The sequence below is a fragment of the Chionomys nivalis genome, chromosome 5 (assembly GCF_950005125.1).
Source record: "Chionomys nivalis chromosome 5, mChiNiv1.1, whole genome shotgun sequence".
Classification (NCBI taxonomy): Eukaryota; Metazoa; Chordata; class Mammalia; order Rodentia; family Cricetidae; genus Chionomys; species Chionomys nivalis.
In genome coordinates, this window is record NC_080090.1 from 33,757,264 (window position 1) to 33,778,754 (window position 21,491).

Below are 21,491 nucleotides of genomic sequence, written 5' to 3' on the forward strand. Positions count from 1 at the left end.
GGGGTCAGGGCAAGGTAATGTACTCTCCTACCACCTCAGCAAGCAAGGGTTCCTGGACACAACTTGGTTTTAGCTCACAGGTAATTTGAAGCATAGCCATTCAAAGGGAAGGACCCTGTTTTCTCACACAGTAGGTGCAAGGAAGCCAGAAGTCTCTATCTCATTCTATTTCCACCCACACTGTGCACAGTCCTAGGATCCCCCCCCCCCGCCCCCGCAGACACACACACACCAGCCTGGAAGCCCTGAGTCACACAGACTGGATTCACTCCACATTTGCCTATATGTCCCTCTGCCAGCATCTTGTGCCCAGATAACTGCCTGGAGGTCTTTATTAGGCCTTTTACAAAAGTCTTCCATGTTGCTCACTCCAAGTCAGAGCAGAGGGGCCGCTTCTGAGCCCGTCTCTGCTCTGCTGTCTGTGTAACTCAGCTCTTCAGGGGGTTGGCAAGGAGCCTATGTCACGTACCCTCTGAGCAACAGCAAGCGGACTTTGCCAAAGGATGCAGGGTGCTCAGCTGGGCAGTGGCGTGTCCCAAGATGGCTAAGGGAGTTCAGCTGGGAAGTGGTGTGTCCCAAGATGGCTAAGGGAGTTCAGCTGGGCAGTGACATGTCCCAAGATGGCTAAGGGAGTGAGCTCCGGCAAGCGGAAAGCAGACAGGAATTGTGGGGTAGCGTTTCTCAAGAAGCCTCCTCCCTGGGGTACTGTTGCGTGTATCTGAGCACGAGCAGACACTTTGTAAGGGTGGGAAAAAATCATGAGTCTGGCTGACCAAAGAATTTGTCAGGCCTGCGTGTGGAATGCGCGGCTGCAGATGTAAGATGAGGCCATTTCGATAAAATTTCTTGGTGGCACTAAGCTTTCTCAAGTCAGTGTCTTCCAAAATGAAGCTTGTCTCACAATTCCTTTCTCTTTGTACTTTTTTGGTTTGGTTTGGTTTGGCTTTTCAAGACAGGGTTTCTCTGCATAGCCTTGGCTGTCTTGGAACTAGTTCTGCAGACCAAGCTTGGCTCTAACTCACAGAGATCCCCCTGCCTCTGCCTCCTGAGTGCTAGGATTAAAGGTGTGCGCCACCACTTGACTTTCTTTGGTACTTTTAATATATTTTATAACACAGCTTAGAGACCTTATACATAGACTTGCAGGCCCCTCTGTTCACTTTCTCAGACCTTGTACTCTGCCACACATCACATTCCTAGCTCCAGAGCAGCTACAGACCTTGGACTGGAGAAAGCAAAGGACCCTCTTTTTTCTAGGCTCAAGACAGAATTCACACACCACTCTTCCAACCACAATTATTGTCTGGGATGCAGACAATAAATTGGGCAGCCAGAGCCCAGGAAGGACCATTAGGATGAGCCCAGACTGGAAGCCACTCTGGAAAAGTGACCTTAGTCACATCCCCTGCACCTACATAAAAGCTGGGCATAGTCATGTATGTTCTTAACCCCAATACCGGGCAAGGCATAAGCAGATTCCATGCGACCACTGGCAGAGCAGTATAGTAGAAACAGCAAGTTACAGGTTTCATAAGAGACCCTGTCTCAGAAATTAAGGGCAGAACAATAGAGGAAGACACGCATTGTTGACTTCTGGTCTCCATTCGCTCACATACACAGGCAAGAATACATGCTTATACATGTGTATGCGCTCTCTCTCTCTCTCTCTCTCTCTCTCACACACACACACACACACACACACACAAAAGACCTTTACTACTTGCTCAATGAGGTCACTATTGTTCAGACAGACCTGTCAACCATGGCCAAAGTGACCAGTCATCGACTTCATGGAGGCTCTAGAAGGCTCTTGAGTACCAGGTCTCATGTCTTGAGAATTCTTCCTCTGCTCATGCTGGGGCATGGTTCTGAGCCGCCACAGTCCCAGAAAGTCACTATCACAGGCAACAGAAGTTGCCATTCTGCCCCTTTGTAGTAGCCTTGGGTCCCACTTACCTGGTCACCAGGATGAGGCCACATCAATGGCAACTGGTGACAGCTTAGGGGGTTGAAGTTGCACACGGTCACATTGCCCTGAAAAACGGATACATATAGTCATGAGGAAGACTAAGGGCATGGGCTCTGCCCCAGAAGGCACAAGGATCCTTGTTCTGTGCTCAAGGAATTCGGAGGAGCTGAAATGTGCTCCTGGAGAGAGGAGCCTACAACCTTGAGTGCCTGGAATCACCACTGTGGGACATAGTTTAAAAGTCTGGGATGAGACAAAGTAGTGTTTCTGTTGGAAAAGAAGCCAGCAGCTGACTTTAGAGAAGTTTAGAGGCTGGAGGGGTGTGTAGTGGCAAGCAGAGGCCTTTAGGAGAGCCTTGATGTGGGCACAGAGCTGGGGAGGGGACACACGGGAGAGGCAGGTAAACAGCCTATGTCTTGCTCAGAGGCAGGCGACACAGACCAAGGCAGAAGCGTAGAGAGTAGAAAAGCCTTAGCCCTAGGGGTTGAGAACCCCACAGCCTCAGTTCTAAAGTTCACATTCAATAAGTCTAGTGCGGTGGGCTGGGCCAGGCGCTCTATGCCAGGTTTGTCCTATGGCCGGTAGCTCTTTCTCTAGAAAACTTGTGTTGGCTTCTTTTCATGCCATAGGGAGGAGGTAGGCAGAACTGGGCTTCAGCTAGTCTGGGCGGCTACAGAGGAACTAAAAGCTTCCAGAGGCAAGCAGGGACCATCACAGAGGCAGGGCCAAGGAGGAAGAGGACTATCCAGGAAGAAACTAGAGACGAGAGCCCAGGCTGCTTTCAGGCCAAATTCTTTCTCCTTCAGACCGAGACCTCATAGATGAAAGCAGGCTTGGACTGTCTGCCCACCGGGGGTCGACTCTACGGAGGTTTCCTGTGACACCCATTAGGGTCTCCGTGCCATCCGTAACTCTTTGCCCCATCTTGGCAATAGAACCACTGAGTCAACTCTTTTCTGTGGACCCATAGAACTTGGAGCTAGTTGGCCAGGGACACTGGATTTTTCCCAGTTTTCATAGTAGGTGGATGTGTTTTGGGATTGGTGTTTCTTTTTCTATTGTCCCTAGATTTGCAAACCTCCTTGTCATTCAGTTTATCTTGACTTATTCACCTGCATGAGAGGCTCTGTCAGAGCTAAGAAAATGACCCTGAGGACCGGGCCTGGCCAGATGAGGCAGTAGTGGTCACTGTCCTGTTGTTGGGAGTTTCTTTGGGCCGCCAACCAACCCCCAAATAATGACATGAAGACTTACTTGTCAATGATGAACGCCCAGCCTTTAGCTTGTGTTTGTCTCACTAGCTCTTATAACTTAATCCAACCTGTTTGTATTGATCTGTATTTTGCCTTGGGGCTTTTTACCTTCCTTTTATTCTGTATGACCTGCTTTTCTATTTTGTCCATGGCTGGCTGGCAGGCCTCTGGCATCTCCCTGGTTTCTCCTTTTCTCCCTGTCTCTGTCAAGTCTAGATTCTTCCTCCTACTTAACTCCCTCTGCCAGAAAGTCCTGCCTATACCTCCTGCCTAGCTATTGGCCATTTGGCTTTTTATTAGCCCCATTAGCTGCCTTAGGCAGGCAGGGTAAACAAATGCAATACATCTTTGCACAGTTAAGCAAGTATTTCATAAGCAAATGCAACATGTCGCTACATAGCTGAACTAATATTCCACAACATTGGCAAATGCAATACAGCCTTGCATAGCTAAACTGATATCCCACAACAGTCCTAGAGTCTGGATGCTGCCAAAGAAGAGGGCAGGTGGTAGAAGAGGGCAAGTGGCCTTGGGACCCTCGTGCATGCTCTTCTCCCTAGGATAAGGGAAGGACTCCATGCAGTTGTCCTCAGACACATATCAGTTCAGATCCTATTCTCTAGAGATGCACCCTCCCACACCCAGGCAGGAGGGAGTCACAGCCCCCATGGGGTCCTCTCACCTCCATGTCTCTGCTAACAGTCAGGCCACGACAGGTGCAGCAACAGACGATCACAATGGGAGACGGGTTTACAGGTGGCGCTGCGGGAGACACTGGAGGAGGGGGCTGTTGCTTCCTGGGCTGATAGAAGAGAGAAAAATCTGTCTGATCCTTGTCTGTGCTTTGTCCCACACTTGGCACTGTGGGGCCACTCAGCTTTTGTTTTGGGGTAGATGGAAGGGTATGTTCCACAAGTTGGGAAGGTCTTCCACTAGAAGGAAAGCAGAGAGCTCCCTCCTCACAGTTTTCAGATATGGAGCTTCACAAAGTAAGATCAGCCCATTTCTGAGGCCAGCCTGGCTGGTAGAAACCTGGCCTGGTTGCTGTATAGTAAGCCAGCACTAGCAGGCAACTGTCCCATCCATCTGTCTCCGGCCTTTGCATAGGCTTCCTCACCCAGGCCACTCTGCAGCCAGCACAGTCTCACCAACAAAGGGAGCCTGTTGCTATGTCAGCCCAATCATAGGTCCACCAGCCCCAGCCTCTCACTATGACTTCTGATCCTCACCCGACATGAACCACAGATGGTCATCCATCTTGTTCCTGTGTTTCCCTGGTGACATCCCTCACATCTCAGGGCCATCTGGGACTCTTTCACTATCCTTATCCCCCAAAGTCCTAGGCTGACCTCAGCCAGCTTCTCTACCCTGCCAGGAGACAGGGATGAAGACAGATCTAATGGAGCAAGAAGACCTCCAACATGGGGATGGGGACCAGAGCTTGACAGAGAAGCCTGTTCTCAGGATGCTGCAACCTCAGCCTCAAACAGAGTCCTTTGAGGTCTGCTGAAAGCCACCGAGTCTGTAGAAACAGCTGCTCCCACTGAAACAGCTCCCCATGGTGCTGATTGTGTGGCCAAGGCAGGAGGCCCTAAAAGTCTGGGTGATGTCACCATGAGTCTCATCCTAGACCCTTTTAGATCCTCTGTCCTTCTTCCTTCCTGAGTACGGACAGGTCTTCCGATACCTCTTTTGAAGGTCATTGTCCTTCGACCCATGACAGAGTCAGCATCCAAAGTACAACTTACCAGTGGTTGGGGCTTAGGTGGGGGTGGCTCCTCGACAGGCTGGAGGGTAAAACAGACAAAAGAAGCTAGTAGATGTAGAATGGGCTCTGCCTTAGCTCTGCAGACTGGGGCGCCTGATGCCGCTGGGATGTCTCACAAATCCTGGAATCTGCGTGGGTGTCCATGCCTGTGCAGTTGTGCACAGCAGGGCCCACCTGATCTACTAGAGCCCCAGCTCTTCTCTGCACAGGGAAGTGATGAGCCCGGTCGAGGTGCTGATCCTGGTGAAACCCGGCAATTGAAATACTGCATCCTTGCCCTAGCCCCACCTGCATCAGCATCTATAGTCCCAGTGTCTTGCAGTATCCCCTGACCTCCAGGCTGACATCAGATTTCTCTAATGCCTGCACCTCTAGATAGAAATGGGACCTGACAGTTCTGCCTCTGTCATCCCCAGGGTCATGGCGCCACCTTGTGTCTATGCCTCTTGGATGGAGGGCGTGTTCCTGGGCTCCAGACTGAGCAGGTTAGGGAACTCACCGGAAGGCAGCACAGCTGCCATAAACAACCAGTCAGCAACAGAGTCAGCAACAGGCCCAGGAGTATTGGGGCAAAAATGAATATATCGCCGCTAGGCTTCAGTTCCTCTGTGACCAGCGGGATGGTGGTGGAACTTTCAGTGGTCGTCAGTGAGGTGGTTGCTGTAGCTGTGGTTGTGGTAGGTGTAGTTGTGGTCGCGGGTGTCGTTGTCGTGGTAGATGTTGTCTTGGTGGTAGTGGTACGTGTTGTTTTAGTTGTGGGCCTCCTAGTGGTTGTAGTTGTGGTGGTAAATGGTTCTTTGCCCTGTGAGAGGGAAAGGTCAGATGCCACCAGCGCCAGAAGCACATCCCACAGAGACCAAAGGCAATTGTGCAAGGCCCTCGTAGTTATCCACAGCTTGGCTTCTCATTCTCTCTCTTACTCCTGGGCTTCTCAGAACTGATCGTTAACCAGTAGATTCTTGGCCCTGCTCCAAGGCTCTTGCCAAGTTAAGAATGGTTCAGGATCCTCTGTGGTCTGAAGATCATGACCTTCAGGTGGCTTCGGCTGACAGTGCACTGGGCTATGGGTAACCAAATCTCTAGGAAAGGCTGCAACTCTGGGATGGGCGGGGCTACAAGACTAATATTTCTCTTCCTACCTCTCAACTCCACAGCCTAGTACTCACCTTTTCTCCTTCCATCTTGTGACCTAAATAATGCCCATCTTTGTGGGCACTTGGCAAGGTCAGAGTTCACAGTCCTGGTTCAGGTTCAGATACAGGTACAGAACTTCAGGATGGGGACTATTCTCCCAGTTACCTCCTAGAGTGGGTTGCAGCCTGTCCAACCCTACAGAGTCAGAGGCTTGTTAAGGGAAAGCTATAGAAATCACTGGAGGTGCCTGGACCCCGTGGTTGCCTGACTGAAAGCAGAGAGCACTTGGGAGACGTAACAGTAGCTGCTGCTGGGAACTGAAGACATGGGGCTTCTCTGCCTCTGCATTAGGTCTGGGATGTTAGTGAGTGAGAGCCTAAGAGGCAGAAATCTAAATTCATTCTCTCAACCTATGTGTGGATATGAGGGATGAGCCAGGGAAACCCAGAGATGCCACTCAACTCTGTAGGCTTCTTATAAGCCGAGCGAAACAACCTTTTCCTGGACACACTCTGGTCACACTGCAATGGACTTTGGTACCACCAAATATGATTGGGGACAGGGGGTCTAAAGTATGTTTGGGGCCACATTAGTGTCCAGGGCTCCCATTCTTTACCACACCCGCCCTGACTGCAACAGTGAACGTCTAAATTCCTGGACCTGGGACACCCACGTGGAAAGGCCACCTGCCCTAGACATCATGGGAAGGCCCTGGCAGACAGATTGATACACGCCTCACTGGCCCTTCTGGAAACTGGGCTGGGTCACCTAAGTTGCTTGGGTATACAAGCTGCCCTTGGGGCCTGCCTGGAAGCACCCCCTCTCTGCCACTCTGACCTAGAGGGTAGATCTGCACCAGCCAGAGGATCTGCACAGATGGGATCACAGCCCGACCCTGGTACTCACACATAGCTTGCTGGCAACGAATGCATTGTTGTTATTCAGGAAGTTCCTTCCATTGTCCAAGCTGAGTAGAATATAGATCACTCTAACACAGAGACAGACACTTAGAAACAGCCTGGTAACAAGGACCTTGGGCTTGACTGAAGAAATACTCCCAATTCTTCTCGTGGGCTATCCTAAATTGCAGACACTCTGAACTGCTGGAGAGTGGACTTGTGGGCAAAAAGCTCATTTCCAGAGGAGGTAGGACTGAGCCTATGCAATGACAGTGAAGAGCTGCAGATTAGACCATGAGAGGCAGCTGCATCACAGAGCTAAGGCATTAGGGAGGTGTGCATAGTACCACCAGGCTGGCTTGTCCCAGAAAGATGGTCAGAGAACATGTTCTGGTTGTCAGTTCCATCATCTCCTGAATCCTGCCCTCAGTAGAGCCTGGGCATTGTGCACCACTCAGCACCACGAGGGTCCACCAACAAGGCCAGGTGGGAGGGTACTGGAGCCCACCTGCAGGCAGATAGGTACTCTGCCACACCTTATATCCCACACTACACTGGTCAATACTGCCCACTGACCTCTTCCCTCCAACAAGGGGCACTTACTTTCCTGGTTCGTCCACGATTGGTCCAGGACAAGAAACTGTAGTCTTGGTTAAATTGCTGGCTTTTACATCTGAAAGAAAATGACAAACGTTGCTAATGGATGTGTCCATCCACCTCTGTTGCAATCTCATCTCTACCGTCTTCAACCCAAGGACATCCTGTAGGCCCCAACTCTGCCCAGCACCCCAGCACCAAACAGCACCCTGGTGCCTAGTAGAAGCAAGCAGAAAGAACCTCTGCTCCTCAGGGCTCACCTACTGGGGACTGAGATCAAATTTCCCTTTCATAAGCTAAGTGCACATGAGTGAGCATCTCTCTCTCTCTCTCTCTCTCTCTCTCTCTCTCTCTCTCTCTCTCTCACACACACACACACACACACACACACAGTGGGTGGAGAGAATCTTCTTGTGAGAGAAAATGTGTCATTTGTCTTTCTGGATCTGGATTATTTTGCTTAACATGATCTTCCATCCATTCTCCTGAAAAATGACATCATCTCATTTTTATTTTTAGCTGAAAAATCCATTGTGTATTTATTTATTTAGAATAAGTATCAGAATAGTAAACAAGATAAAGGACAAGATAAAGGGGAGAGGGGACAAAGGAAGTTTTTAAGTAAGTACAGGAGTTTAGGAAAAAACTATGGACAAGGAAGAAGAAAATAGTGTGAGATTAGCAAAAAAGGGGGGGGGGTCAAATTTCTCAATAATGAGAAAACCTGAAAACAGAGAAGAAGAAAAAAAAAACTGCCACACAAGGAAAAAAATCTATAGGCCACTAAGGGGTTCTGAGAGTGGGAGGGTGAAGAAGTCTCCCCAGGGCAGAGCCCTCCATGATTATCCAATGCGAATGGCCCAGCCCTGGAGTCATGCACAGGCGACAATGGTGGATCCAGCAGGTCGTATCTTTATATGTGTAACAATAACAAAGCAAAGCAGGACAGGAATTGGAGAGGGAATGAGGTCTAGGGAGATAGTAGAAGTTTAAAGAAGTATAGGAAATAATAGAAAATTAGGAATAAATGTAAAGGTCGTCCCATAACAAAAATGTGTAAGAATTGGATGAATGTAGGGCAAAGAATAAAGAATATAACATATGTTTTCTGGTATGAAATAGGTTTAAAGGAATACTGGCGAAGTGCCAACGAAGGAGGGGAGGTCCCAGGTGTCTCAGTCAGGGCTTCTTTTCGTTTCTGCACACTTTCCACTTCCAGCAGGACAGTCAACGAAGGCGGGGAGACTTGACCGAGAGAAGTGACTCCACTTACCTTCGAAACTCTTATCCATGTCGTGGAAATGGAACCTGCAAATAACCTCCTCTTTACGCACGGCAAAGTCAAAGCCATATCCACGAAGTATGACTGGGTTTGATTCTGTAAGGACAATGTTCACACTGTGAGGAGATCTGGATGCTTTGTTCTTTCTAATCTACCTTTTCAGGGCTCTCCACTCCCTAAAATGGAATTTCCAGGTGCCCTCCAACAAGGGAGAATTTGTGTGTGAACCAGCATTCGTATTGGTTCCCACTTGTTGGCAGACCCTTCCTCACAGTGGGGTAGCTGCTTGTGGACACTGATGCTCACATACAGGAGACAAAGAGTAGGCAGCAGGCTGGCTGTTACCACAAGAGCTAGGCAGAATTCCCTCAGCCCAAGCCTTTGCTCAGCTGCCTCAGGGCCCAGACAGCTGATCCCTGTACCCTTCCTTGCACAGGGTACACTGTGAAGTGCACAGATAGATACCCAACGGTAGCAGACCAAAGATGTGCCTCCCTCTTCACACCCCTGGAACCTAGGCTGACTGAAATGGGCCACTCTGCTTTGTTTGGGGTGCAGCATCCTGCCTTGGGCTTCCCCTCAAACAACAGGCACTCTGTAAGCGCCAAGTTCACACAAGATGGCCGACAGTTTCTCAGCTCTGTGGTCTCATTGGAGACAACTCATGCTTTCTTCTGGGGTTTGCCTCAGATGCCCGGACACCAAGGCCAGACACCACGGGACAATCAGAAACATGCAGGAAGGTTGCATGGCTGGGCTTCTGAAGCAGAACAGAGCCTGTAGGGAAGGCAGCTTCTTCCCTTTCCTTCTCCACACAGCTGTCTCCTCTCTCTTACACAGCATAAGGAAGGACAACGGGCAGAACAGAGCCAAGTACTAAAATGGAAATACCAGGCTCAGGTTCTGTCTTTAGCACCTACAGTCTTCTAGATGCTGACCTGTCATCTTTTTTCCATCCTTTGTATCTAATCTCATCCACAGCCTGTGCCTGCCATTTCTTTCCATTAGAGGATACACTTTGACTTAGGCTGATTGTCACAGAGAGCAGGGCTCAGCCATGATCATAGTCCTTTCTGTCCACGTCTAGAGCCTTGGGGCTCCCTGGGAAGACACAGATGTCAGGATCCACCTGCCTAGACTGAAGGAAGCAGAGCCAGACTTCCTTGTCCTGTCTTCTTTTGCAGGACACAAATGCCAGCCTTGTGGAGACCAAGCCTGGATGTACCATGATCCTGACAAAGAGGGGCAGCCGTCTCCCAAGATTATACCAAGGTGTGACCTCTGTAAACTGTCCTGGGGGGCGCGCTAGAATGGATAGATGCCACCCTGTCCACTCCAGTCCTTGGGATCAGACATCTACTATTTCAGTGCTGAGGTGAGCATAGCTATTTTTGTAGACAGTAAGAGTCCCTCATGCTTCTAGTAACATTGTGGATATCCTCTGTTCCCAATTCTTTCTCTTCATTCCTCAATGTGATCACCATTTTGTGAGTGTTGAATGCTTGACTTTTCTGGAAGGAACCAAGCTTCTCTGGGTTTACTGGTAGCTACATCTGGGCTTCAATGAGAGTTTTGTGCCCTTTTTCTAGTTTAGCAATTACACTTTTGTTATGAGATAAATCAGCAGAAATTATACACATACTGCTATGCCATCATAGAATATACCTTCCAAATGTGCATTCCATTATACCCAAATCAAAGTTACCCCATACATGTTCATCCCCGCATATACACATACCCCACCTATCCATACTCCAACACCCATAAAGTCCTTGTACACACAACACATCCAAATATACATATCATGAACCATATATATAACACAAAAATCTATACATATAGACATACAATAACAACAGCACAAAACACATGCACACAGAATATATACCCATATAAACCACATGCACACAAAACTTTACATGCCATTCAGAAACTGCACATACTCATTGCACACGTATCACCCCCACATCACAAACCTCATGCATTTGTACACAATACATTTGTCTGCCGACAATGGTGCCCTCAGCCCTTACCTCTGATACATATAATGCGTGTATCTGAAGTTTGAAGGGATGGACAGGCCTTGGAAGCTATCTGGAACATAGAGAACAGTAAACAAGGTTAGAAAAGTAAGCTGCAGGAATCCTGCGAGATGGCACACCTCTGCCTATACCCATTGCACTCACTGGGAGAATGAGGTCATGCAGGTGTTCAGCTTTCTTTTCTATATATGCATTTTCTGGTTTCTCTGCAATTCCCAGTATCTAAAAAAGAGACGTGACTTGAGCATCCAGTCGTGAATCTTTTGATTCAGTCTTAGACACTGGCTCCTGGCCACAGTCTAGATTGGAAACAGCAAGCTCTCTTCTCACCTTACCTGGGGGAAGAGTCTCAGTCATGTTTGCCACTGCATACTGCTTCAGTGAGCACCTGTTGCCTATACCACCGGGGTTCATGATGACTACCTTTGCAAGGGCTTGCTTTAACTGGGGCTCAAACCGTTACCTGATTTTTGTCAGAGTGGCCCACACCCACACAGTAAACAGACACTCCCATTTTCCGAGCATCATCAGCCTAAGAGAAAGACAGGAGTTACATATAAGCCACCAACATATACAGCGTGCAAGATATGCAGTTGAAGACAGCTGGGCTCACCTCTTCCATCGAAAACTTATAGATGTCATCGCCCAGAGGACTGTTGAGTAAGGAGATAATCATGCTGGGACGCTGGACATCTGCAGGAAAGCAAGTGACTTGGTGCTTGGGGTTCCAGGAGAGGTCTGCAGAACCATCGGGGCCCACCTTCCAGGCTATCAAACCCAGCACTACTCAACGTAGGCCCAGTTCCCTCAATCCCTTAGTTACTTGGGTCAGGAAGCCAGACCCAGAACCCACCTAGAGTGAAAAGAAACTTTTTTCACTACCTGTTCTACAGATTAGGAGGTAGAAGGGTCAGGAGCAGTCTTTGTATGAGTGGTCTATCTGTATGTACACCTTTACACTAGAAGAGTGCATCAGATCCCATCATGGACGATTATGAGCCACCATGTGGTTGTTGGGAATTGAACTCAAGACTTCTGGAAGAACAACCAGTGTTCTTAACCGCTGAGCCATCTCTCCAGCTCCAAGGAGCAGTCTATAGACTGTGAACCCCAGTCTCTACTCAGCCTATCCTTGATGCTGAGGATGCCCAGTGAGGTGGGAGAGGCTGGTGCTAAGTCTGGACACAGTCCTAGAGATGTCCTGTGGTAATAGTGGGCATGGTAATCAGGACCATAGGTCAGAAGGAGTTAGGTAACAGACTCCACACTCTCAGCATCCCGCCCCCTGCTCCTACCTACTCCAGACAAGTGCTATGGGCTTACAACTCTCTGTCCTGGGTCCTGGCTATGCATTGCCCCTTGTACTGCCTGACACGTGGGTACAAGAGACAGGTCAGGAGAAAAAAAGAATTGGAAAAGGAAGATTTGGCAGCCAAGGGGACACCAAGCCCTGGTTTCATTCATGAGTCACTGTACCTTACCCTTTTCTGCTCACAGGGCCATCTGTAGGACAAAGACCTCAGCATAACCGAGACCCACACACCCTTCTCAGAAGCATCTCAAATACAGTGCTGTGCTCACAGGGGCCTGAAGCTCAGAGAAGGGACCACAGAGTCATTCCTAGCATCAGAAAGGCATTAGAAGAGGCCTAGGGAGCTGCACATGTGCTTTCCAGGGCACCCAAGCTCTGTGAGAACCCACCCAACTAAAGTGCAGCCAGCTCACCTCCTGAGTTGATCTTTCTTATCTGCTTGTTTGCCTAAAAAGAAGCAACAACAAAAAAAGGGAGTCATTGTGAGATGACCCGATGGTTCTTAAAGCAAAGGTAGCTCCATCCAGCCCTCCGCACCTTCCACAGTCCTAGGTAAATGAGTTCATGTCCCGCAGGTATGCTATACTTCAGTCTTTCAATGCCCTTAAGGATTTCTTCTCTGGAAAAAAAAAATCAGAAATAAAGGTGACATGAAGACTATGGGTGGTGACAAAATACCTTCAAGCTTTCCCTGGGCCTTTCTTTGTCTCTGATGCCATGAGTACACAGGCAGTTTAGGACAGGGGTAGGCACCGGAGAAGTTCTCAGCCAGAGTCAGAGCCAAGGCTCTCATGGGGACCCACATCCCCGATCAAAACCCTGATGCCAAGGCCATCCTCAGGAGCAGACTATTACTCAGTGGGTAGGGCTTCAGGGGGACCATGTCACCCTGCTGAGCTACTGGCCAGCTCCCATCTCCACTGTTGCAGAGCCCTGACCTGACTTCCTCCCCTCCAGCCTGCTAGAGGCAGCAGCCAAGTCTACTTAGATATGAGCCCAGCTGTGGACTCCACAAGCGCTCAACAGAGAAGCCTAAAGGCTTCCATGGGGGCTTTCCACGAGGTATCTGTGTTGGTCTCTGGACTAGAAGCAGCATGGCCTGTGAGGTGCTGTTAAAACAGATGGAGCACACTGAGGCAGGCAGGGCTGGGTCTAGAGGCTGTTCTGGGACAGGAAGTGGGGGGTTGAGGAGAATCCAATGTGACAAGACTGCACAGACACAGCAAGATGACTCACAGTGGTCTCTAAGGTGGCTTCCTGTTGGGGATAAAGAGATCTTGCCATAAGTCGAGCTCTGAAGAAGACCTTATGCCTGGCCTAGCCCAGCCTAGACCAGCCTAGACTAGCCTAGGCAGTATGAGGGTAACATCCAGGAGGCCCAATGGAATCAAATCACAGCCTGTCAACCTCAGCCCAGCCCCCATCCATCTGCCCAGCTCCTACTGCTCCTCTGGGCTTCCGACACAAATCCTTCCCATAGGTGTTCTTTCCGCCACCTCAAACCCATTCAGGTCTCTCCAAGCCTAAGCCACAGGACACATCATTTTTTCCCTGGATTCTTGGGGCCAGTACCCCTGCTCCTTTTCCCAGATGAAAAGGAACTGCCATCTTCATAGGTATGGAACATGTTCTCTTTCACTCATTGAGCCTGGCTTTTCTCCCAGGCCCTGGACAGGGGGTTCCTAGACCTCTGCACATCCCTAATCCTAAATGCCCATGCCTCTTTCTCTCTGTTTCTCTTGCTCTATATGGAGTTCCAGGCCAGGCATCCAAAGCTCTTCCTCCCAGAAGTCCTCAACATCCTTTCCCTGGTACTCTGGGGACAAGTGGGTCAGAATTCAAGGGGCTGACAGGCTGGAGTTAGCAGAGAATAACAGGACATAGGCACACGGCAACAGCCACTGTGGATTCCATAGGAGCCCTCGTGGAGGTCTCTGCGAGCCCTCAGTTCCACGGAGGACTGAATCATCAAGCCTGAGCCAGCCTCCACATGAACACGTACCTGTCTCCAGTGATGGGCAGGATGATGTTGCCCTTACAGGAGAAGGTGATGATGGACACTCGCAGATCCTGACTGGGAGGAAGCAGGTGTTTATGAGAGGCCACCACCTCGACATGATGTCATCAAGATGTCAAGGAAGGTACTCAACAAAATTCTCTTTCCCCTGTTCTCATCACTTGCCCTTTGAGGCCTTAGCAGGCATAGTGACGCTGAGGAAACTTTGTGAAAGATTCCGAACCCTATGGAAATGTGACCCCTGAGAAAGGGAGGCCGCCAAATCTACCCCCTACTCCATCCCTGGGCTCAAACACGTGCACACTTATATGCCTTACACTCGTGCACTTACACACACTCATACACACCCACCCATGCTTAACAAGCCAAGACTCCTCCATAAGATCCTCCCTCTTGTGCCTCCCAAATCCAAAAAGTGTGTCCTCTGCCCGAGAGGACACGCCCCCTGTATTACAAAGGAGCCTGCACCATCAAGTCGTACTTTGATAATCTCTGCACCATATCCGCCACAAACTTGTAAACGTGTGGCCAGGAGTCTGCCATGCGGTCCGACCTGAAGACAAAGGATATATCCTTCAGTGGATACAGGGTTCCAGTGGATCAGCCCACTTCCTCCATTCCCAGCCTTCCACAGGCTTCTTAACTAGAGGTTTCTGCACCAACAGTGCCAGCCATACTAGAACAGCCTGAGAGGTAACTTTCTCCAGGGCCAGCAATGGGCAGAGGGTGACTACAGAGCCCCCATCTGGTGGAACAGAAAGGACTCCATGTTAGAGGCTTATTGGTGTGTCTGGCTGAGCACAGCAAGGTACGGACTGTAGTCTTGAAATCGGGAAGGGTCCTTTGTTTGGAAAAGCCCCTGAGTTCTTGTAGGTAGTCTCTCTGGATTCCCCAGTTACCCCTGGTTTTCTGTTTCCCTTTTCATCACTTAACACAACTGTTGCCAAAAGTCCTTGCTTGCTATAATCCAGGCCCAGAGGATGGCTCAGGCCTGGGTCATATTTTCTTTGTTATACTCTTGAGTTCTTGAACATCAGGTTTCCCCCAACATATACAGATCCTTTTTCATACCTGTGTGTTCTTTTTTCATGGCATTCCCCTGTTTCCAAACTCCTCCACCTTTCCCAGCATCCACAAAAGAGGCATTTTCTCTGGGAGATGGTCCTTAGCTATGGTTAGTGGCCATGAAAGTCTGTTTCAGAACCTAGTCTTCAATCAGCCTACACAACCCAGTCAACCTGGGCTAAGAAGGGCTCCTCCAGTCAACACTGCTAGGAGAAGCAGATGCAGGATCAGTCGCGCTACCATGACATCATAGTTCCCAGTCCTCATGAGAGCTGTGGGAATCTTCCAGTTCTTATACTCAAATCCCTGCTCTGTTCCTACCTCCACCGGTCTTGGTCCCTGGATGGAAAGCAAACAGTTGTGAAGGAAGTGGCCTTTGTGGCCTTCCATAGGATTCACCTCTGACCCACATCCCCCAAACAAAGGATTCTGTAATCCACAGCTTCACTGGTCTTCACTTCCATGAAGACACAAAAGGTACTTGAGATGTGGGACTGGGGGAGTGCTCAGTGGCTGTCTATTCTTTCTGAAATCTGAATAGTGGTGTGGAGCGAATCTGAGGCTGGCATAGCCTCTGGATTCTGTTGGCTCGTGTTTTAAATGCTGAGTCAGAAGCACCTACTAACAGAAATGTTCTTACCTCCAGTGACATGTGTGTTCATGAGTGTGACCTTCTTGAAGGTTATGTCCATATAACTGACTCTGAATTAGTCACTTCTCTTGCTGCTGTGACACAATATCAGGCAAAAGCAAAAAGGAAGGGAGGGAGGGAGGGAGGGAGGGAGGGAGGGAGGGAGGGAGGGAGGGAGAGAGAGAGAGAGAAAGAAAGAAAGAAAGAAAGAAAGAAAGAAAGAAAGAAAGAAAGAAAGAAAGGCTTGCTTTGTGGCTTGCATCTTGAGAATACAGTATAATATCGTGGACAAGACCTGGTCTACAAGAGCTAGTTCCAGGACAGGCTCCAAAACCACAGAGAAACCCTGTCTCGAAAAACCAAAAAAAAAAAAACATCGTGGACAAGTAAGCAGGAGCACGAGGCAGTTAAACCTATGGTGTCCATAGTCAAAGAGCAAAGAGAGCCAGGTGGTGGTGATGCACACCTTTAATCCCAGCACTCAGGAGGCAGAGATGATCTTTATGAGTTCAAAGGTAGCTTGATCTACAGAGAGAGTTCCAGGACAGCCAAGGCTAGAAAGAAAGAAAGAAAGAAAGAAAGAAAGAAAGAAAGAAAGAAAGAAAGAAAGAAAGAAAGAAAGAAAGAAAGAAAGAAAGGGGGAGGGAGGGAAGAGAAGAAGAAGAAGAAGAAGAAGAAGAAGAAGAAGAAGAAGAAGAAGAAGAAGAAGAAGAAGAAGAAGAAGAAGAAGAAGAAGAAGAAAGAGCAACAAGAGATTGCTGCAGTGCTCAGCTTGCTAGTTCTTTGGATTCAGTCTGAGACTCCAGCTTATGAAACAGTGTTACCCTCATTTACCATGGATCTTCCCACCTCAGGTAGCCTGACATAGATATTCTCTAATATCCATGTCCAGAAATGTGTCTCCTAAGCAACCCTGAAAGGTTGATAATGCTAACCATCACATGTCCAAACCTTGTCAACTGACACCAAACAAAACCAACACCCTTTCTTTGTCAGCTCACGGCTATCTCAGAAGACAAAAATGCATTCGGTCTAACTCCAAAAGTCCAGCAGCCTTTTACAGTCCCAGTACTTCTCAGAAGTGTAGACACATAATCTTTTCGGACTGAGACAGTGACACCCAATAACACCCAGAAACAAATTACATGTTTCTAACATACACTAGCACAGAGTAAAATTTTACTGTGTCAAATGGAGACACAGCAAGGATCAGACTAAAGCAAAGCCAAAACCAAGCAGGACAGACATCATTCCCAGCGTCTGGTGTCTTGAAATCATCTCCCTTGGGTAGCCCTGGCCCACAAGCTCTGCTGCCTTCAACAGAGATGCCTTCAGCTTTTCTCAGCATGTGCCCCTTGGATCTCCATTGAGACTTAGACTTCACCTCCTCAGCTTCATGTACTCAGATCCAGCCACACGTTGTCTGGACTCAATGGGTTCCTAGAACCATGGCATCATGGACCATGAACCCTGAAATCTAGCATCTTTGTGTCTACAAACATTTGTGTACTAAACCTTGCTCCTTTAGACCATCTGTCTCTGTGGGCTGGCCCCATAGAAACACTTCGGTGGACGGCTGAACTACTGCAGTGGCATTCCCAATGTAGATGTTCCCCTTCTGGTGAATCTGTACTTTTCAGAAGACCAAGTCTTTGCTAGGTAGCCTTTTTGTTCTTGGGGCATCTTTTCTATTGTTTCGGTGCAGAGAAGGTTTTTCTTTAAAGATGTTTGTTTTCATACCAATTCCAACTGCTTTCTCAGCACCCACCTTGTCTTCTGCAACTTGAACTTTCTCCTTTCCTGACAAGTCACATTTGTGTGTGTGTGTGTGTGTATCTTGCTCCCTTGTTTGCTATTTCTCACTGGACACCTGGACAAGAACAATGGGCAATATCCTTGCTATCCTGTCTTGAAATTTCTTCCACCAAAAAAATTAGTCCTTTACTTAAAAAAACAAAAAAGTCTCATGTATAGTGGTACTTCAATTGTATTTTAACAAATAAAGACTGCCTGAAGATCTGAGAGTGAACAGTCCCACTGACTGGACAACCTCACAGACCAGGTTATAGTAACACACACCCTTAATTTCAGTAGCCACAATGCTATGCACCTTTAATACCAGTAACCACACTAGTTGCCATAGAAACTGAGAAGTGCATGCCTTTAATGATGGTGGTGCACACCTTTAATCCCAGCCGTAGAAAGGATTATAAAATGGGAGGAAACAATTCTCAAACGATATTCTCATTCTGAGATTACAGGAGGCAAGATCGCCATTTCAGACTTAGGTCGAAGTAAGAGTCAGTGGCTGGCTGTTTTACTTTTCAGATCTTCAGGTTGAACCCCAATTTCTGACCCTGAGTTTTTATTAATCATGTTTCCCTCACAAATCCTGGGCTGCCCTCAAACTTGTTATGCAGAATGACCCCAAACTCATGATCTTCTTGCCTCTATTTCCTAAGTGCTATGCACCACCAAGCCTCTTTTATGTGACTCTGAGCATAGAGCCAAGGGCTTTGTGCATTTTAGTCCAAGTGCTCTGCTGACCAAGCTATCAGTTAAACACTTTCTCCCACTCAAGTTCTCAGAACCTAAGTGTAATGCAAACATATTCTTTCCCAGATCCCAGAGTCCCCATCCCTCTCTGAAACCTCGGGAGCAGATCCATCCCATTCCCACATACATCTTGGCATTGTGGTCTTCCCAGCAGCCACTGGAATACCCATGAAGCTCTGTTTTACAGCACTGTAGAGATTTTCTAGCCCAAATGTCCAAATTCTTTCACATTTTTCTATTGCAAATCAGTTCTAAAAGTCTTAAAAATCATATAGTCCAGTTTATCACAGCAGCTATCCCACATCTCAGTAGCTGGAACAAAATTGCTGACAGGAGCAGTTCAGGGGTAGTCCATCACGGAGGCAGGAAAGTCATGGGTGCAGAACTAGAGGGCAGCTGGTCATGTTGTAGCCGCAGTGCAGAAGCAAACAGGAAACCGATGCTAGTTAGCAGCTCTCTTTCTCCTTCTCTATCCACTCTGGGACCCTTGGCATGGTGCTGCCAATTTTTAAAGAAAGTCTTCCCGAACTCAGCCCAGTCTAGAAATTCCCCCATCAACATCCCCTACGGTATGTCTCCTAGGTGATGCTTAGCCCTGTCAAGTTAACAGTCAATATTAACTATCACAGTTCCACGCCAAGTAGAGATCACCACATTCGCACCCTGCTGCTGCCTCTACCCAGCTGAACTCTGTGTGGAGATGATGGGCAAACTCACTGCTAGATGATACTAACGCGACACCCACGTTCCTACCGATAAACCCCATGATATCAGCTAAGCTCTACAACAGAGAGAAGAATAAAGCTCTGAAAGGTAGAGCCGGTTTTTACAGCATTCTAACCAACTACAGGAGAATCTAGAACTTTCTCCAAATCCCATGTGTTGCTCATTGCTTCCGGAATAGTTTGTTTCAGTTGTGAATAGCTAAGTTTTGACTCTAAAAACTGAACACAGCGCTGTGCTCTGGGAACATCCCAGACCAATGTGGCAGACGAGTCCTTTTCCCTAATAGGAGGTGACAGGGCTTCTGCTTTTGTCCCTTTGTGAAGAGTCACAAGGACCCAGAGTATCTATCCTGCTCACAAACTCTGAAAGTTTTCAACCTGAGATTATACTGAAGGAGAATCTTGATTCCAGAACTCAAGACAAATTGAGGGTTCAAAGACAGTGGGAAGAAAGACCATATGACATTCAGGGGTGTAGAACTTCAGAACACAGCCTCATTTGTGGATTAATGCTGCTCTTTAAATGAAACAGTGGTGCCCTGGTGTCTGGGAATGCCTTTTGTGCTGAAATCTGAGACCTAAACGTAGTCATGTAAACATGATGGAGGGGGAGGGGTGTGACAGAATCTTTCAGGAAAAGCAAGCTACGAAAAGCTAAAGAGTTTTCCTTTAGCTATGGGTTGATAGAGGAGCTATAAACTCCAAACAGAAATGGAAGGTACTTGGTATAATCCTGCTAGCGCAGACAAGGCCGTAATACCAACAGGAAAGATCTAGCCATGCATGTACCCGCCTTGAGGGAGTGGGATCAGAAGTAACGAGTCTGACAGGTGCCTTGAGCTATGATACTCTTTGTAAGTGTTGGCATTAAATTTACCCTCATTCTCTTGTGAACCAGCAGGCTGCATTAACAGGCTACATGATTAATCATCTTTCACCACCCCTCTTTGTGCTCATAGTCCTTTCTGTGCATCATAGAGAAGGGCTCATTCCTTTCAGCACCCCACAGGGTCCCTAGAGAAGTAGCTGGGACACATACAACAGGCTAACCGTGAAAGGGCCACTCTGTAGAAGGACTGGCTCCACCAGGCTGTTGGCCCCACAATACCATAGGGCCCATCCTCATCTGGCCCTGATACCCAAGGGAAAACACCAACCTCAGCAGTGCTAACTATCAAAGGGACAGGATGTACCCATTCTTTTCAGAGTCCCTGGGCTGGACAGAGAAAAGGCTTCTCTTTGAATCCCTAGGAAGGCTCTCTATGTTGCTGGCCTCGCTTAGAAACAAGGAGCTAGGCCCATGTCCTATCACCCACCTGTCTTCAAGGAGAATGACAGAAATGAGAAGATCCAAGCCTGAACTGATGAGCAGAGCCCAGTCTTGCCACCAGAGCTCAGGAAGCAAGGTCTTGTCACCACCAAGGTTTCCTTGCCAACCCAAGAGAGCACTCCAAAATAAAAGCCCCAAGCTCCTCTGCAGCCCAGGATGTTTGATGAGGCAAGCCTTTAAGAGAGCCCAGACAGGCCTTCCCCAACCTGGCTCTGGTTGGATGAGCAGAAAATCCAGGCCCAGCCTACCAGGAAATTCGGAGAAGTGAATCCAGGCTAGCTCTTCTAACACTGGCCCACAACCCCTTCCTACTGAGAGCCACGCAGAGGCAAACAGCACAGGAACTGTCTCTGGCTCTTTGTATAGGAGAAAGTTGATCACTTAGGATAGATAAGCAAAGGCCACATGGTGCCAGCAATTATCTCTGTAGAGCCCCTGAGTGGGCTCCTAACTGGGCTGAGAAGTCAGCTCCTAACAGTCAGTAGGCTGGAGGACAGTGTAAACCCAGATGGGGACAAGACACTATAGTCAGAGTCACCAGGAGGCACCACAGTAGCCTCCCTGACCTCAGGAAATAAGTCAGTCATAGCGACTGGGTTCTGACCACCATGGCCCCTATGGAGGCTGGGCCTTCAGTGTGCCCTGTAAGGAAAAGCCACTCACTTATCCAGGACGAAGTAGATGTCAGGGGTGGCCTGGCATGGTGTCTGTTTCGAACTCCTTCGGTGCCACATATGCCTTTGGTTCTGGGCTTCATGGTGGTGGAAATTTCTGGAGCCCAAGGCCAGGCCAGGGTAGCTTTCCCAGTTAGGGTACTGGGACAGGAAGTTCCCTGTGCTGAGCAGTGATGGAAGCAGCAGCAGCAGGAACAGGAACACAGAGTGAGATCCTTGGGGGCAGCTGGCCAGCAT

At 48.5% G+C, this 21,491-nt stretch overlaps 1 protein-coding gene across 1 annotated transcript; it reads right to left on the bottom strand.

Moving 5' to 3' along the window:
* Positions 1 to 681: 681 nt before the first annotated feature.
* On the bottom strand, positions 682 to 21,491 carry LOC130874619 (anthrax toxin receptor-like). Its single transcript, XM_057770010.1, has 18 exons — positions 21,244 to 21,491; positions 14,755 to 14,826; positions 14,259 to 14,330; positions 12,794 to 12,875; positions 12,670 to 12,703; positions 11,558 to 11,637; positions 11,408 to 11,476; positions 11,089 to 11,166; positions 10,936 to 10,996; positions 8,894 to 8,998; positions 7,627 to 7,696; positions 7,031 to 7,112; positions 5,658 to 5,792; positions 5,490 to 5,594; positions 4,971 to 5,009; positions 3,905 to 4,024; positions 1,957 to 2,034; positions 682 to 735 (listed from the first exon to the last, which is right to left on the bottom strand). Exons 1-18 carry the CDS (start codon positions 21,489 to 21,491, stop codon positions 682 to 684), a joined length of 1,584 nt encoding a protein of 527 aa, XP_057625993.1.

What these genes read in the sequence shown, in the direction of transcription:
- LOC130874619 (XM_057770010.1), bottom strand. Translation starts at nt 21,491, where the DNA reads ATGCTGGCCAGCTGCCCCCAAGGATCTCACTCTGTGTTCCTGTTCCTG. An exon ending in AAGAAAGATCAACTCAGGAG is followed by an intron (nt 11,638 to 12,669) that starts GTGAGCTGGCTG and finishes GCTTTCCTGCAG; the next exon opens with ATGTCCAGCGTCCCAGCATG. An exon ending in CTGTTAGCAGAGACATGGAG is followed by an intron (nt 2,035 to 3,904) that starts GTGAGAGGACCC and finishes TCCGTTTTTCAG; the next exon opens with GGCAATGTGACCGTGTGCAA.